Source organism: Hydra vulgaris, chromosome 12 (genome assembly GCF_038396675.1).
Source record: "Hydra vulgaris chromosome 12, alternate assembly HydraT2T_AEP".
Classification (NCBI taxonomy): domain Eukaryota; kingdom Metazoa; phylum Cnidaria; class Hydrozoa; order Anthoathecata; family Hydridae; genus Hydra; species Hydra vulgaris.
Window position 1 is genome coordinate 24,425,404 of NC_088931.1, and position 18,963 is coordinate 24,444,366.

At 27.4% G+C, this 18,963-nt stretch overlaps 1 protein-coding gene across 2 annotated transcripts in view; it reads left to right on the forward strand.

Annotated features, from left to right (window-relative positions):
- Positions 1 to 18,963, forward strand: part of LOC100203248 (beta-mannosidase) — an 85,250-nt gene that overhangs the window by 19,163 nt on the left and 47,124 nt on the right. Inside the window, exons 9-14 of one of the 2 annotated variants that reach the window (XM_065812647.1) lie at positions 5,433 to 5,526; positions 9,774 to 9,856; positions 10,521 to 10,569; positions 10,741 to 10,882; positions 10,994 to 11,173; positions 11,474 to 11,736. In XM_065812647.1, the coding sequence (XP_065668719.1) occupies positions 5,433 to 5,526; positions 9,774 to 9,856; positions 10,521 to 10,569; positions 10,741 to 10,882; positions 10,994 to 11,173; positions 11,474 to 11,736 (811 nt within the window). The remainder of the gene's footprint in view (positions 1 to 5,432; positions 5,527 to 9,773; positions 9,857 to 10,520; positions 10,570 to 10,740; positions 10,883 to 10,993; positions 11,174 to 11,473; positions 11,737 to 18,963) is intronic. The other variant, XM_065812648.1, reaches the window with a different exon arrangement.

Sequence of the window (18,963 nt, forward strand, 5' to 3'; positions counted from 1 at the left end):
TAGAACACTGGTTGATTTTATTGTTAACAAAGCTTGATAAATTTGTTCAAGATGCCTTCTTCTAGAATGTTGTTCAATAAATAATGTAGTTCTTTTTTTTATTCTTGCGGTAAGACTATCAGATGCATTTTTGGTAGCGCCTAAAGTTTGAAGAAATTTTGCTAATTTTTTATTAATAATACCATGCCGTTTGTCTTTCAATGATAAGCTTCTTATGATAATGTCATAAAAACACAAAAGTCATCTTCAATATTGTTTTTTTTGTTTGTTTCTTGATCAACTATGGTTAGATTTTGTGTACAAGTTGAATAATATGCTTCAAAGTAGAACTCTTTGCAGTGTTGTTAAACAAACCATAATCACTGGCGTTTAGCTCTTGTTATGGATTGTGAAGATAGTTCAGAACATCAGAATATACATTTTATCTTTTTTATCTCAAGAATTAACGCATCCTTCATTTCTACAATTAATGCTAGACCATTTATCTAACATTAATTTTAATTTAAACATATTTAATTTAATATTCAAATATAATTGATTTAATTATTCAATGTTAGTTTTAAATTAGCATCGGCACAGCACAATGTTTTAACTGCCACTTGGTTTTGATTGGTCGCAATGTACTGATAATACCAGATAATAGTATGGCTAATTGAATGCCATGTGCTAAACATAATTGATGTTGTAACTGTGAAAGTTGTTTAAATCTTTATGTTACTTCAGCTCCATCAGTAGTACTGACAACACAGTCCTTTAAATTAAGCTTGAACATGGCTCTACTACTACACCACTACCAATGCGATAGTGGTGTATTGGTAGAGCGGTTGCTTCATAAGCAAAAAGTTCTGAGACTCAATTCCCTCTATGACTGAACTTCATGCCTTGATTGAATTTTTAAAGATGGCCATTTATGAGTCATTTCTTTTTTTATGTTTTCTCCATAATCTATAAGAATTTTTTGTACCTATTTAGAGATTTAGTAATATTTTTGAAGCTGTATAGTAAGTTGTAGTAAGTTGCTTAAGAAGCTTTGTAGTAAACTTGTAGTAAGTTGTGAAGATCAGTTGATGACCCAAATTTTATTTTTTGATTATTAATATCACTAGTATATTTTTCTCTAATCTTTATTAGGTCTAGGTAATTCCTTTTTAAATATAATTTCCATAAGTGATATTTATTGAGTGCAAAATTAAACATTAAAATGCTTTGTAGACTTTAAATTGTAGCAGACAGTTATTAGTTATTATGTTTTCAATATAAGATAATGATTTGACTTTATAAATTTTATTATTATTAACATATAAATAAAATATATAAATGACTTTATACATTTTATGCGGTAGTATTGTTTATAAAATGGAGTAGTGGTGTATTGGTAGAGTGCTCGCTTCATAAGCTAGAGGTTCCAAGTTCAATCCCTGCCATGTCCCTGGTAGTACCGCCCCCAACTCGTTTCTCCGCGCAACGGCCTTGTTTATCAAGGTTTGTGTTTTGGAGTTATAGAGTTGAGAGAGGGTTATACTACAAATAAGTAGCTTTCTCATCTGTAGTGGCCTTCTCGACCTTGAGGAGGTGAATTAACAAAAAAAAAAAAATTACTTCATAAAATTTCGAACATACATGCATATATATAATGTTTTTCATTTCAAAGAGAACAATGTTATTAAGCTCATTAGGTTAATTTAAATAGATTTATACTAAATATTACAATTAGTTATATAATCTGAACAATATTAAACTACTTTTTATTATTTTCATTTGTATTTTCTATTCTTAAGTTTAGCACTACAACTTATATAACATTCACTTAAGAATTCCTTCATGTAAAAATAATATCCAAGGGAATTATTTGTTACATTCGTTAATAATGGCCAGTGTGAATAATATTAATAGTTTTTGATGTTCAAAGGTAGTTGATTGAGTAGCAATCACTACACCATTCCTTTTTTTGAAATTTGCTTTGTAATTGGTATATTATTAATATTTTCTTTTTTTTCTTGTGATATTATGGGTAAATATATAGTGACACTTTAAATATTTAAAGATGCTTGACACGTTTTTAGTTGAAACAAATCCAAGTTAAGAGGAAAATTTAATGATATCAATCTTTAAAAATAGTATTATGATCTCAAATAGAAAATGAAACACAGTTAAGTTTATAAAGTTACAATAAATATTAAGTTAAAAAAATATTCTTTTAAAATTCTTAAACATGTTTTCTTCATTGTCTAAATAGTTATAAAGTTTAAAAATGTAAATTTAAAAATGTTGAATTAGTTAATTCAAACATTACTTAAATTACATAAAGAAACTAAATATAGTTAAAAAAAAAGGATGTGATTTGTTTATATTTAAAGTGAACTTCTCATTAACTTCTAAAAGTATTATTAGCCTCTTTAAATACAATTTCAAAACAATAATTTATTTTATGAAAATAAAAATCAAAACAATACATTACAAAACATCTTTAAAAGTAGTTTTTGATAATTCTAAAAATAGGTATTAAAAAAATTACATACAATAAAAAAAAATTAACAAAAAAATAACATAATCAAAAAAATGTTATACAATTATATTATTTATAACTACTAGCTGACTGGGCCCGTAAAAATATGGGTCTTTGTAAGTCTATTCCACACAAATCTTTTCTACACTTTTTCCTTGTAAAGCATAAAATGCATGTGGTTTAATGCGCTGTCATCAGTGTCATTTCAGGGGGTTTAAGGGTTCCCTATAGTGTAATAAATTTTGAAATTTTTTCAATCTTGCTTATATATTTATAGCAAAAAAATAATAGTATAGCAAAAAAGATTTATAATTGTTAAAGTAAAATTTTAAAGTTTTCTCATTTTAAGATATATTATACACAACTGTTCAATATACTGCCAGCAAACTTAACATATCCTAAAGATATTAACAGTTACAGACATTTGTACGTACCACTATACTAATGGCAGAATTAAGAAGATCTTTTTTGATTAGTTTTGATTATGGTGCATACAATGGCAAAAAAAGATATAAAAATGGTACAGATATATCATTTCACAAAAAAGATTTTGTATTAAATGGTTTTAAAGAAAGAACGCAGTAATTAATATATTTAGTCTTTTAGAATATATCCCATAAAAATATATTCTATATATTTTTGATAAAAGGAATTTTCCTAAAAAGTTTAAATAAAATCTTATTTCTAGTTTGTTTTTCTGTTTTTTTTCCCCACAAAGTAACGTCACCAATGCAAAAATTTTTTTGCTTTAATGATTTACGAAAAAGCTGTCTATCATTTTTAATGGTCTAAGAAGAAGATCATCTAATTTTAGCAATCAGAAATTATCAAAAAAGGGAAATCTAAAATTAAAGTTTCAAATTTTCCACTTGGATAAGACAGTATGTTATGTGCTTTTTCAATCTTGTCAATTTTTAAAAATGTAATTAAAAAAAATAAAAAATTTAAAACAAAACAGCTTGAGCAAAAAAGACTTGTAATTATTAGAAAAGTTTTCTAATATCTTGTATAAAACTTTATATAAGTAGATTTTTTACATTTGCATAAAATATATGTGTTTATATATAAGCGCGACTTTATTCCTATGCAATAAAACTGTGTTTATCTTGAGAACCAGCTTGAAAAATGTTGATTAATTGTAATCAGTATAAGAGTTTATAAAATGGTTTGTTTTTCAACTCCATTCATAAATATGATATATCACTTTTTAATGCACTGTCACCAGTGTCGTTTTGCGAGAGTTCAAGTCTATCTCTTAACACAATATTTTCAATATTGTTAATCTGGCCATATATTTTTATAGCAAAAAAGTATAGCAAAAAAGACTTGTAATTGTTAAAATAAACGTTAAACTTTTATCTAGCTTTTTTTTATCTGGGCTTTTTTTTTTTTTGTTGCCGTTACAGCAGCATATTCTAGAGTGGCAGGACTGTTTTATTTAAATTTTTCTTTATTAAGTTTCAGACCATTTTTTTTTCAGAACATCCACAGCTTATTAGGACTAATTATCTGAGCACGTTAATAACATAAGAATCTCAATCATGACTCATACACAACAAATTTTTTTTCTTCAATTCATTTTAGGTGCCCCAAGAAGTCTTTACGGTCTTATCACAGAGCACCGTGGAAGAGCATTTGAAAAGAAGTTTACACCTCCTTCCTTACCAATGTTATAAAACTTGCCCAGAGGTGGCGTTGAACCGCGGATCTTTAACTTTTGAAGCAAGCGCCTTAACCACTGCGCTACAGTTTCTCAAATTTTTTCTGGTGTTTTCATGTTCTTTGAATTTTGAGCTTTTTTATAAATTCTTTCGTTTCTTATAGTGAATAATATCTTTACATATGTTATTTATACCATATCTATAAAACTTCAAAAGTGTTTTATTTTGTATTTTAAAAAAATAAAAAAATAAATAAATAGATGTCACTAAGGGTAGGTTTGAACCATGGCTTTTTTGTTTAGAAGCTCTGCGAGCTAACCACTTGGCCACATAGGCATGTTGACTAATAAATTTTTTAAACTATATAATAAATAAAAGACTTTATAAAACAGAAATAAATGCTATAGATCAAAATTAAGGAGATGTTAATTAAAAATTAAGGAGATGTTGCCACAATCAAATTTTCAAGTGAAAGTAAAACTGTAAAACTTGATATATGTTTTAGTATATTTTAAAACTACATAGTTTGAAGTTTACATAAATTATGTACTTGCATACACTTTCGTTTGCGTTTTCTTATCAAAAAAAGTGCTGCAACTCTTTCTCCCCACTACTTGGGTTCCCTGTCAAACATGCTAGAATGAGCATTAATAAGTTGCTTATTATATTATAATATGATAATAAACAGGTTTATAGAGATTGTGCATAGATTTGATTTTAACAAGACAACATAACAAATAGAGAAGCATTTATCAGAAGAAACTTCTCTTAAGATGTATTTACCAGAAGAAACTCCTCCTTATAAGTTTTTGCCAGAAGAAACTTCTCTTAAAAAGGATTTACCAGAAGAAATTTCTCTTAAGTTGTATTTGCCAGAAAAAAAAGTAGTTGATATATGAAAGTTTGTAACAGTTTCAAGTTGCTTGAATTTGTGCCTGTGGCAATTTAAGCAATTTAAAATTGTCAAAAATTTAATAACATAAATTTAATAACATTAAATTTAATAACATAAATTTAATAATATAAGTTTAACTGCAGATTTATTTTGGTGCTCATGCTCATGTCACAAATATTGTTTTTATTAAAAAATTAGATAAAATAATCACCAAAAGCAAATTCAAATAAAAATTGCTGACTATATAACACTATGGTACTTTGATATTATGTCTATAAAGTCTTTTTATCAAAATCAAATAAAAATATCTCAAAGTAGACTTAAGTGAAATATTTGTGATATAAATTATTCAAATTTGATTTTTTTTTAGTATATTGGTTTGGCAAGATTTGATGTTTGCAGTTGCTTTATATCCTGTGAATGAGGAGTTTTTAGAAACTGTGAGCAAAGAAATATATTTTCAGGTACATCGATAAAGTTTTTAGTTAAATTTTTAAAGTTAGCAAATTTTTTTTTTTATTCTGATTCACTCCCAACAAGGTTGAAAGCAACCACTATTAAGTTGGGAGTTGCTAGAAAAAAAGAATAAAGTTATAGAGCAAGAAAACAGTTGAATCAACAAGACTTAAAAGTTGAAGTATGAGTCAGGAAAACATGAAGATGGGAGAGAGTTACAAAGCGTTAAAATGAGGGGAAAAAAACTAAGCGAATAAAAGTTTTTAGAGCATTCAGGGACAAATACAATAAAAGAATGAGACTTTGCTGAATGACCAGTCAAGCAAGATTGAGTTTTAGTTGATGGAACTAGAGATGATAGCTGCTTTGAGCAGCGACCATGATAGTATTTGTAGAAAAGAGAAAGAGATCCAACTTTTCGACAATGGAAAAGAGGCTCAAGTTTAGCCGATAGAGCGGGTCCAACTACATTTACAATGCTTTTTTGGACCTTGTCTAGAAGAGAAAGTGCATCATTAGAAGAACCAGCCCAAATATGAGAACAGTATTCCATATAGGGACAAATAAGAGATTTGTAAAGGTAGAGAATGGAATTAGAAGTAAGAAATGGCAAGAACATAAAGTCAAGCACTTATTAAATAGTTTTGATAGAATTGAAGAGAATTCTAGAGAACAATTTTGTAAGACTACGACAGGAATGTTGTCTGAACTACAAGCTGTAGAAGAGTTTAATCAAGATATGCCTTTAGCAACGGAAGCTAGAGTGATTTGAATGCCTAAAATGGGTTGACCTATTTAATTGGAATGGAAGGAAGAGAATGACCATAAGATTCGAGATTCAAATTAGAAGAAAAATTCTTTGCAAATAGTTCTGACTTATCCTCGGGAGAGGTAATAAGATCAGTCCCATGAATGAGAAGTGGAATGTTACACATTCCTTTGTTAACGAACAAAAAGAATCTCAGTCAGCTTTAGGGTAGTAGTCAGTAGTGCAATGTCAAAGTGAGTCTAAAAAGGATGTACGAGATGAAAGATTTAAAGAGATGATTGCATGGTCAGAACCACCTAAAGGAGAAAAAGGAGAAACCGAACACAAGTTAGACTCAGAGACCAGATATAAATTAAGGAGTGAAAGTAAATTATTAGGGTTATCAGGAAAACGAGTCATAAAGTTAACTATTTAAGTAAGAGATTGAGAAATAAAGAAATTATAGCTTTTAGTGCCAGCAGGGTCAGTGGTGTTAGAGCCAAGAAATTCAGTGTGATGAGTATTAAAGTCACCAATAACAACAATATTAGCGGCCATGTCTCTCAACAATATATTGACCATGTCTCTCTTTACCCCTCAAATTATCAATATTTGAGGGGTAAAGAGAGACATGGTCAATTTGATCAGAAATTATATCTAAAAGAGTGTAGTCTTGGGAAGAAGGAGAACGATAAAGAACAAAGAGAAAGATGACAGAGTGAAGAGGTATTAAGCAGAAGCACATAAAAGAATGGTCAAAAGATTCGAACCTGATTTCATGACAAATAGGTGAATTGATGCGAATGTATACCCCCTAGCCAAGCATGTGACTATTGGAGTCTTTGCGAATCAATGTATCGTACCCATCAACACTGAGATCAGAAGAAGGAATAGCAGAATTTAAATTAGTCTCACTTAGAGCAAGTAAGTCTGGTGAGTTTTGCCATAGGTAAGATTTAACTGATGGAAGGTTGCTTTGCAGAGCACGAATATTAGTAGAAGATATATTTAAACATATAGGTGTTTGGGGTGAATTTTTATGTTTAATATTTTGGATTACTTTTGGCATGATTTAGGTTTAAAGAGAACTTGACTCATTGATAGAGCACAGCCTCCTAAGCAAGGAGCTATGCAATTTTCTCAGTCCTGTTAATTAACCCAAAGTCATAGCAAAGAGCTCCTTTTGTGGCCTCGACAACTTGCACCAAAAGCATTAACAGAGAAACCATCCATGCGCAACATGGCACTGTTAATACTCTGATATTTTGCAGCTGTTGATGGAATCAGCCTCTCTGAGAGCTACTACAGAGTTTCGGAACACTTACTACCAACCTGCCTCAGAATCATTAAACTGAGTTTTAGAACTGTTCCCTTTATTAGAAGATCACAGGAAGAGTTGCACAGCCACTGTTGAGGAGACACAAGCAAAATCTATGAGTAGAGTCAAGAAGATCCAGCATTCATCATTCCAGGTAGGAAACAATGCAATACAGGTTTACATCTAGGCCAGCCTAATAGATAAAGAAGGGGTTCGAGGCTAGTTAACAGAATTATTCAGCTTACTCCAAATGTCTTTGCCGAATAGGCCTCCTACAAGACAGTAGCTGGATGCAGTTAACATCTGCCCAAGATGAGTATTTTTATCGAGACACCATCTTTAGCCTTTACTCAACCAAGAGCCCCAAGGCAGGGGATTTTTAACTCAGAGTTTGTTTATCCTAGCCTTTTCCTAAAAAAACACACTCTACAAGGCAGCAGGGCATGAAGCAGGTAGTACTGGGTTACATAATACCAGTAACAGGGTGATCATGATGATCCTGAACCTGACCTGACCTGGAGTAATTAAAAGGAGCTACTCTCCTGCAAACAGTACCTTAAAGCATTGGGCGTGATATTTTGGAAATGGATTAGGAAAAATATTTCATCTAGCAAAATACTAGAGATAAGGAGAGTGTAGGTTTTATAGTTAGAGTGTCTAGTTAATGTGCTTACACTGCATCAAAACAGATTTAAACATTTAAACAGAACACATACATACATAAAGTAACTTAGAAGTGACCGAATACTGTGCCAGAGGTTCAGACAGAACACAGACATACATATATAAAGTAACTTACGAGTGAACCAACATTGCGCCAGAAGTTCCAACAGAACACAAACATACAGATAACAACTTGTAGGTGAGTGAATACCGTGCTAGAGGTTCAGACAGAACACAAACATACAGATAACAACTTACAGGTGAGTGAACACTGCGCTAGAGGTTCAGACAGGACACAAACATACAGATAGCAATTTAAAGGTAACTCAATACCACGCCAGAGGTTTAGACAGAACGCAATCATACATATAAAGTAGATTACAGGTGAGCTAAAACAGTAACTAAGGTACCTCCAACTATATAAAAGACACACACACAAAAAAAAGAAAATCAAGTATATATGTATATATTACTATAGACATGACCAATTTTAGATAATACTGATTTAGAAAAATCAGTACTATCTAAAATCAAATATATATGTCTATAGTAATATATACATATATATTACTATAGACATGACCAAAATATATACATATAAATTGGTCATGTCTAAAGCAATTCCTGTGCTTAGAAAGCGAATCCCACAAGGCAGCAGAACATGAAACAGGTTGCACTGGGTTACATTTTACCAGTAGCAGGGTGATCATGAAGACCATACACCTGACCTGACACAGTCAAAATGATAAATATTCTAGTTGAAATTAATCTTGTACATTAAGAAACGTTAATATGATCAGTTTAAACAATATTTAATAACTTCTATTTATAACACAAAGTAAAGCAGGTTTAAATAACACATTAATACATATTATAGAGTTCAAGAAAAAATTAAGAACAAAAAAATATTTACTTTTATTGTTCTTTGAAAAAAACTCTTTAAAAAGTCATATATATAACACAGTTATTGTAATTTTTAAGAAATTTAACAACAAAAATAAAAATTATTTATACAGAGTTGAATGAATAATACTTTATTAATAACATTTAGTTGGAAATTTAAAAAAAAAATTAAAAAAACTTATGCCTGAAAATTTAGCAAATAAAAAAAAAGACTTCTTAATCTTTTATATAGTTGTTTTCATAATCTCTCAAATAATTATCAATAGATTCTTTCTAACCTGCTCAGCATATATAAGAATGTCATACTAACTATGCTGAAATAAAAGAAACAAGATAGCCTACAAGATTATGAATTTTTCAGCTAATAATTAACTGGTATTTAATTTTGCTAAATAAATGTTGTATGCTTTTGAAAGCTTTTTAAACTTTGGGTATTTTAAAAAATTGACTTAACAATAGATTTTTCTATTGCCAATAATTGGTTTTAGTAATTAAAAATTTGGTTTTAGTATATAGCCTTTGGTTTTAGTAATTAAAAATATTTTAGTACAACTGACCACAGGTTGGCACAGAAAATAAATCAGCTAAAGATAAAGAGTAACTTTTCCTACTTTAATGCATAGGTGCGTCGTTTACAACATCATCCAAGTATAATTGCATGGAGTGGGAATAATGAAAACGAGGCTGCAATATCACAAAATTGGTGGTAAAATAGTTTGGTTAAATTTCCTAAAGTTTTAAAAGTTTTGTTGCATATTAGTTCATATTACTTTTGTTATTTGTATCTCTTATTATTATTTAAAGGAGGTTTTCAATTTAAATAAAGTTTTTTGTTTATAACTCATGTCAACCTAATTTAAATGAAGTTCTTAATTGTTGTTAATGTTATCATTACTGTTATTTAAACAAAATATATTGGATTATTTTAATATTTAATAGTTATTAATCACAAAAAAGATTGACTTTTGTTAATAATCACAGAAAATATCAACTGTTGTTATTATTCACAAAAATATAACCATCCACAATGATATATCACCTACTAGATGTACTAGCATACTTTAATTATTTAAAATATTGTTTTTAATATTAAAATTTATTTCAGGTTATATATGATATATAACGTTAAATAAATGTTGTTATAAATTTAAACAATACAACGTTAAATAAATGTTAATATTAAAAGATAACGTAATTTGCTTTGTCAATGTTTTTGTGTGATGTGTTTTCTGATTATATATTTTTTAATTATTTATTTTGTAATGTTTGTTTTATCTTTTTTAGTATATGTATATATATATATATATATATATATATATATATATATATATATATATATATATATATATATTTTCTTTTTTTATTGCTAGGAATGAAGTTAAACCCAACAAAAAAAGATTGACGGATGATTATATTAAAGTAAAATTCTTTTTAGAACTATAATATTTTTTTCTAAAGTACTAATTTTTAATTTTTGTTATAAGATATAACATAAGTAATATATCTAATAATATTTATTACATGATTATAATGATATTTAGGAAATATAAAGTTATGTTTATTTGGATTACATTTTTTTTTTAAATCAAGTTATATGTTGACACCATTTGGCCAATTGTAAGAAGTGAAGATCCACTCCGTCCTTATTTATTTTCTTCACCTTCAAATGGAATACATTACAAAGAAGAGGGATATATTTCTAAAAATCCTCAAAACCCTTTATATGGAGATGGTAATTGTTTATATATTTATTAATTACTTTTTATTTGTTCAACTTAGCAATCTAATTTGTTTTATCTGCTATTTTAAAGTTAATTTTGGTTTTACTATTTTTATTATTTAGTTCATTTTTATGACTACAAATCAAATTGTTGGAATGTATCTATATTTCCAAATCCTCGGTTCGCTTCTGAATATGGTTATCAATCTTACCCATCATACTTTACTTTGTCAAAAGTTGCTACAGATGACGAGTTAACATGGAATAGTTTACTAATGAACTACAGACAACATCATGCAAAAGGTAAATGTTAAAAATGATTTTTTGTTACAATCTTAATTTAAGATCTTCAAAAGTTTGATTTTAAAAGTTTTAAGTATTAAACCAAAATGTTTAAATTTAAATATTTAAATTTTACATATTTAATTTATTTTTAAACAATTAATGAATTAAAAATGTTTTTTATACGTAAATATAACCCAAAACCTATGTTGATGTATCTACTGAAGCCATCAAAGATGGCTATTTCAGTATTATATCATCAGTGACATTTTATGCACAGCTGAATCTACAATTCTTTGTATATATTTGTATATAATTCAGGTAATGAGGAGATTGAAAATTTAATAAAGCAAAATTACAAGCTTCCAAAACAAAAAAACCCGCTTTTGTACTTTCTTCAAATGGTATACCTTTCACAAATCGTACAAGCTACATGTACCAAGTACGAAAGCGAACACTATCGTAGGATGAATGGTCGTCTAATTAATGGGACTGGGCATACAATGGGAGCTTTGTACTGGCAACTTAATGATATATGGCAAGCTCCTAGTTGGTCATCATTAGAGTATGGTGGGAGATGGAAGGTAATATTTGTGTGTGTGTGTCTATATATATATATATATATATATATATATATATATATATATATATATATATATATATATATATATATATATATATATATATATATATATATATATATATATATATATATATATATATATATATATATATATGTATATCTATATATGTGTGTATGTATATGTATTAGGAAAAAAAATTTGGGAATCTACAAACCTAAACCATCTAGATTTTAAGCAAATATGTTTAAACTAGCTCCAAAAAAACAAAAAAGCAACATTAAATCAATCTTTCCCTGCCCTCAAAGGATATGTTTGGAAAAAATAAAGAAACTTAAAGTGACCAAAAACAGCTTATTTTAAGGGTCTTGAGGGCAAAGAAAGCATAAATATTTTTATTGATTTTTTTTTCTAGGTCATAAATCAATACCTGAATTTTTGATTAAAATGGTATGAGTTTTTTTCTTTCCAAAAAAAGTATAATTTACCTTTTGAATTAACTAAAATATGGTGCGGCGTTGCTTATATAAACTTAATAAAAATTAAATTCAAACATTTTTATTTAGATTTATTGTTAAGTGTTCAAATAAGTATATTCAAAAATTATATCAAAATTACTCATTTTTAACTTGAGTAATAATTTTGATAGAATAAATTAATATGATTTTAAGTTGTCACTACAATTTTTACTCATCAAAAACAATTTTACTTATAAAAACAATTTAAAAATATTTAACAAAATATTTAAAAATTTTCATTTTTCTTTTAATATTTATTTACTATGTTATTCTCTGGTGTTTTGTTTTTTTGTTAAGGAGGAAAGAATATCTGAGAATCTTTTTTTTGCTTAGTGGAGCTCTTGACAGAAAAAAAGTAGAATGAACTATGTCCACAGCTGTTTGTTTTTCATCTTCATTGTTGTAACAATGAACGATTGCTGCATCATGTCAACAGCTTTTTCCAAATGGTCATTGACAGCTACAAGGCTATTAGCATATTTTTGGAAAACTTTAAAATAAGATTGAGTATGCCAGTAATGTGGTTGTAACAAAAGCCAGTCTTTAATTCTTTTTATCTGTTAACCCGCTAAAACTAAACATAAGGTAAGAAAAAATTATCTACCAAAGTGCTAAATTTAAAGTCTTTCTCAATATTAGCATTTTTTATTCTACCTCTTTCTAATGTCTTTCTTATTTTCATTTTAAAAGTTTTTAGCCATAGTCTCTTTTTTCATTTTTCTTCAGATCAAAATACTGTTTGTCTAATTTAGTGAGATTTTTTTAGCTGAGTATCACTAACAGCATCAAACACCTCTTTTATCTAGGATTTGTTAACTTTATCCAAGTATAGTTACAATCCGGTTCTATACATCTTTCAAAATTTTTATGAAATGGACACAATTAATTTTTCTTAAAGCTTTTTGGTGGTTTTAGACAGTTTAGATTGCAGGTAAGCTTAATATTGTAGACTATTCATGCTTGTTGACAGTTGATTCTTTAAATACAAGTAATTTTTATTAAGGTTTTTTTTTTAATTTAGATATTGAAATTATACCTCTTTAACTCTCTCTCTCTATATGTGTGTGTGCATATATATATTTTATATATATGCACACACACATATAGATTGTAATATACATATATTATTATATACCTCTTTAACTCTCTCTCTATATGTGTGTGTGTGCATATATATATTTTATATATATGCACACACACATATAGATTATAATATACATATATTATTATATACCTCTTTAACTCTCTCTCTATCTATGTGTGTGTGCATATATATATATATATATATATATATATATATATATATATTTATATATATATATATATATATATATATATATATATATTTATATATATATATATATATATATATATATATATATATATATATATATATATATATATATATATATATATATATATATATAAATAAATATATATATATTACATAATAGAAATTATCTGAAGTTTCTAATTTAGCTACTTTAATGATAAATAATTTTTTTCCCAATTCACTCAGATCTCTTTTCCTCCTTACATTTATTGTTTATCATTTTACATTTATTTTACATTTACATTTATTTTACATTTACTTTTACAAATATTTACTTTACATTTATTATTTATCATTAAATAATAATTGTATCTAAATAAACAATTTTGAATTGAATATTTTTAAAGTTTATTAAAGCAACACTGCACCACCTAATGTATAATATATGTAATATAATGTTACAGTATTTTATATGATATATTTTTATATCTTAAATAATATAAATAACATGTTATATCTTAAATTCAAATCGTCTTTTATCAAACTTGTAAAGTTGTAGTGGTATTCTTTCATTCAGTTAAATAAAAATAAGTAATTATTCATAAAATGAGTAATTTTTAATTCATTTGTAAAAATCACATCAAATCTAAATAAAAATGCTTGAATTTAATATTGATTATATAAGCAACCCCAGCAAACACATGAACCTTAAGAGGACCTTGTAAGGACGTCCTAATCTGACAATCTGTTTATAGTCATACTATGTAATCCCACCTGACATCAAATAACGATGTTTTAATGACGTTGCACTTTGATTATAAAAGGAACGTTTGTTTCAATGTTCGTGTGTTAAAGCTATATAAACACACATTTTTCTCATTTATTACCCCCATCTACAGACCCAATTTAATAAAAGGTTAAAAGCAATAAGAAATGTCAATTTAATCTAAAATAAAAAATACACAATAAACCTGAAAAAATAACTTAAATAACAGAATTGTTTTTAAAAAATGTTTAAAAGGAGTAATCAAACTAGAGTGTTAACAAATAAGTTTAGTTTAAAAATAACGACTAAGAAAATGTAGCTGCTTTTTTCTAGGTTTAACCCTTATAATATATTATGTTAAAAAAAAAAACTTTTTTATACTAGGATTGAACAGAATTAATAGTTTTTCATATAAATATCCAATTTCTGAAAAATAAAAACAAGAATTAATATAACAATTTATTTAAACAATATTAAAGATTAATTTTAACAATAATAAAAGATTAACAATATTTAAAGAACTTTCTTACTGCTTTAATTGTTGTCATTTCTTGGATTTTTTAAACCACCTTTTCGCAATGGAGCATGATTTAAGTAACACTAAGTAATACTTAGCACCAATATGTCCAATTTTTTTTTTCTGTTTCTTCGCAACAGTTGCTAGAAAAGTAATAAAAAAAAATTTTTTATTCCAGCCTTAATTTTAGTGGCCCAAGTTTGTTTGGAATTTTAACAAAAATTTAAGGGCTAAATGTTACACACCTAGATTTTATCTAAAGCTCGCATATTTAGGATTTTAAACAGGATTTCATACAATGTAAATTTGGTAAATATTTGTGTAAAATTTAGATAAAATGAATTGCCATATATATAGCTATTAGCTGTATGGGTGATTGTTTCCTACAACCATTTTATTTTTTATGCAAACATTTTTCTTATTGTAACTAATTTAATTTTTTCTAAAATTAATAAAAAAATTTTAAATTGTAAAATAGCTATAGGAAAATATCTGTCTGCTGCCTCAAATTTTAACAGTGCCATAAAACCATATTTTAGAATTTAACTAGAAAAGTTTTGGGAAATTTTTCCATAATTTTTTAATCTAATTATTTAATAATTAAAACATACCAATGATTAACTTTATTGTATTTGTCTTTTGAAAAGACAGCTTATTCATTTTCCTGTTAAAGTTATATTCACTCAAGGCGCCATTTGTCATAACCCTAAAAAGTAACTCATGTAATTTGCACATTAAGTATAAATAAATTTTAAATAAAACATCAAAAAAATAATAATTCTGATTGTCGAAAGGAGTATTAGGTGGGCAGTGAAGATTCCTATATTTTTGAAATTTGATGACATTTGTTATTTTTCTAAACTTACCCAGGACCCAATGTATAATTCTTGATTCTCTCAGTAGCCATGGTAATAATATATGGTAATAATACACACCAATCATTTATATATAGCAAAAACCATATCTTTTAAATAAATGATAAAATTCAAAAATAAAACAACCATAACCAACTTACTTGTTCATCAAACTCCTTACATATTCATGGCATGTTTTTCCTCCACAGTTTCAAAGTGACTAAGCTAAACAAAAAGTAAAGTAGAAGTTTTGAGGTGTTTTGAGATATTTAAAAATTTTATTGCAAATAACGGTTCTAATTATATAGTCCAGAAAGAAAAAAAAAAAAAACACAATTTTAAAGTTGTAAACCAAAACATTGATATGGTATTTAAATGAAAAGCAATGAAAACAAATTTTTAAAGCAAAATTAAACTCACAAGAAACTTTTATTTTTTCATTTTCACAGAGTTTCATCGAACTCTTTAAATTTTTCAATTTCAGTTATTTGCTCAATGAAGAAAGGTGAATCATCTTTTTCATATTGCTGACCAAGTGACTTATCATTTCTTTTAAAACAATAATGTTCTCAAAAACCTTTGGTTGAAATCCTGCAATATATAAACATGTTTAGTCTACCTTGAGATTTCATGTTAGAAGGTAAAAAAATTTCAAAAAATACAAAAAAAAACACAAATCTGCACCCTACATCACCAAATTTTCTGAACTTTGCCACAAATGTTTAGAGACAAAACTTAGGAAAGACTGTAAATTTGTTTTTATAAAATTCTTATCCGTTTAGGATTTACAGCAACTTGATGTTTGTTTGAATAAAAAATTTTTATTAATTTTTTATAAAAAAATTATAAGGTATAAAAAAACCTTTTGAAAAAAAATACTCAATTTAAATGATTTTATATATCTTTTTATTCACATTATTTATAAATTGTACAAAAACTAAAAGATTAAAAAAAAGTATGGATAAGACATATTAGATACAGAAAATTTGAAACTACTTTAAATATAAAAGTCTCTTTTTCCTAAGGAAAACAATTTTTTTCAAGTTGTCTTTGGCTAAATAGTAGCAAAGCCCTGTTTTTGTAGTCGGTACTTCAACTTTGCAAATGATGTGGACATCTGGAATCCAGCATTGGCTATCCACTGATGGCCATTTAAACGACTGTACTGGACCATTTGGACACATAAATTTGACAAGCACATCTTTTTTTTCTAGATTAATGTCTTTAATGACTATCAACCACTTTTGCTCATTGGAAACACAGGCGTAACCTGGTACTAAGTTTAAAGTTGTTACATGGTTGTTTCCAAAGTCATGGATGAAAGCAAAATCTTCATCAACACTGCATAGCTTTGCGCCTATCTAAAATAAATAGCAACATATGCATTTATTCCATTTTAATTATTTTGTTAAACACGTTTTATTAAAGCCATCAAAGGAAAATTGTAATACCAAAATAAAACAAAAATATTTTTGACGATGATTCCACACAAATAAAAAATCTATTTGAGTTTATCAATAAAAATTATGCATGTTTTTTAAAGATTATAAAAGGTATATTAAATATTTATTTTTTTACCTTTTGATGGCCAAGTGGTACAAACTGATGGCAACTACGTGTTTCAGTTATGGTATTTGCAGTATCGGATTGTTCCTTAAGAGTGTTTTTCACCAAAGTTAAATCTTTTGATAATATATAAATGAAATGCACACCTCCAATGTTTTCATTGCAATATTTGTACATTAGTTGTGGAGATAAAATATGATTACCCATATCTCTTTGCAAGCTTGCTAGTGTTGCTAAATGTTTGACTGTACCACCTATCCCATCACAAGGTTGCTTGCCGTGACTAGTTGCAAAAAAGTTCCATTTTAGCAGAAAGATCAAAATCTTCAAGATGGAAACAAAGATTCAGAATATTTTTGCAATTCTTATATTGACCTACACACCCATCTGAAAAGTATTCAATATTTTTTATTTAAGGTAGATTTGTTTTAATATCATTGCTGACAATATCAATAATTTTATACACCATATTCACATCATGCATCATATCATCTTAAACAATACAATAAGACTTGTGATTGAGAAAGCCTTTTTTGAAATAAGTAATCACAGGATGAAATGTACATTGTAAATTTGTTCAATCAAAGTTTGGAGAGGATGACAATGAAGTAGAATTTGTTCAGTGGACAACAACAGATAGGTCCAACTTAACACATAATAACAGATAGGTCAAACTTAACACATAACAACAGATAGGTCAAACTTAACACATAATAACAGATAGGTCAAACTTAACACATATTAAAGAGCCAGTATCTGAATACATTGAACTAGTATGAAAAAACTGACAAAGGTTATAAGGTTAGTCTTTATTAGTCATGTCACATGCAATATAAGGTAACAGTTCTTTGTATGTCACACTAAGAGGATGTAAAATCAGTTTTAAATTATGATGAATAGCACAGAGACATACTGAATGTGTTCCTGAAGCACCAGTAATAATACACCATTTTGGTCGCCATGTGCAATACCTTGAAACCCTATTTTTATTTCTGGGTTCATGGTTTTGAAAGCAACAAACAATTCTTTTAAATTACATAAAAGCAAGCGTTTTTGCATGTGAACATTTTTCTTTATGCTTACATAGTCCATTTTACCAGGCATTATACGGCTACATTCATTATCTTCATAAAAAGACTTGACCGATTGAACTGTCATATCAGCAAGAGCTTTTTCTAATTTAAGATTAGGCATGGCTAAAACACCTTTTTCTAATGCTAATTTACATGCAGTTTGAGCTACATAGTTTGCTACATGCTGTTTCAGAAACTTTTTTTGTTGACCAGTCAGTTGGAGCAATTCCATCATGTTATCAAACAAGTTTGCTTTTTCCATATACTCATTACTGAAACTTGCCTGTTCTTCAAAACTTTCTTCTGATATATTTATGGAAGTTTTTAATGGAGGCTGTTAATGCTGTCAATTTTCTTTTACTTTTACTAATTTTACCTGACTTATGCAAGCCTTTGACATTAATAGGAGATTATCCAGCAGCTATAAAGTGTGTATTTACACCCTCTTTTTTATTTTGAATGGATGTTTCACTAACAATATCAAAATCTTCATCATTTTTATTTTCACTTATACTTTTTGGCAAGCGTTTCATAACTTTACTTTGACAGGTTGGACACAACTTTTTTTCAGGTATAAGATTTAAACCTACGGTTTCTGCTTCTAACACAGTATGCATTTTATTCACACGTAGAGATGCTGAAAAGAAAATGTAACTATATTAC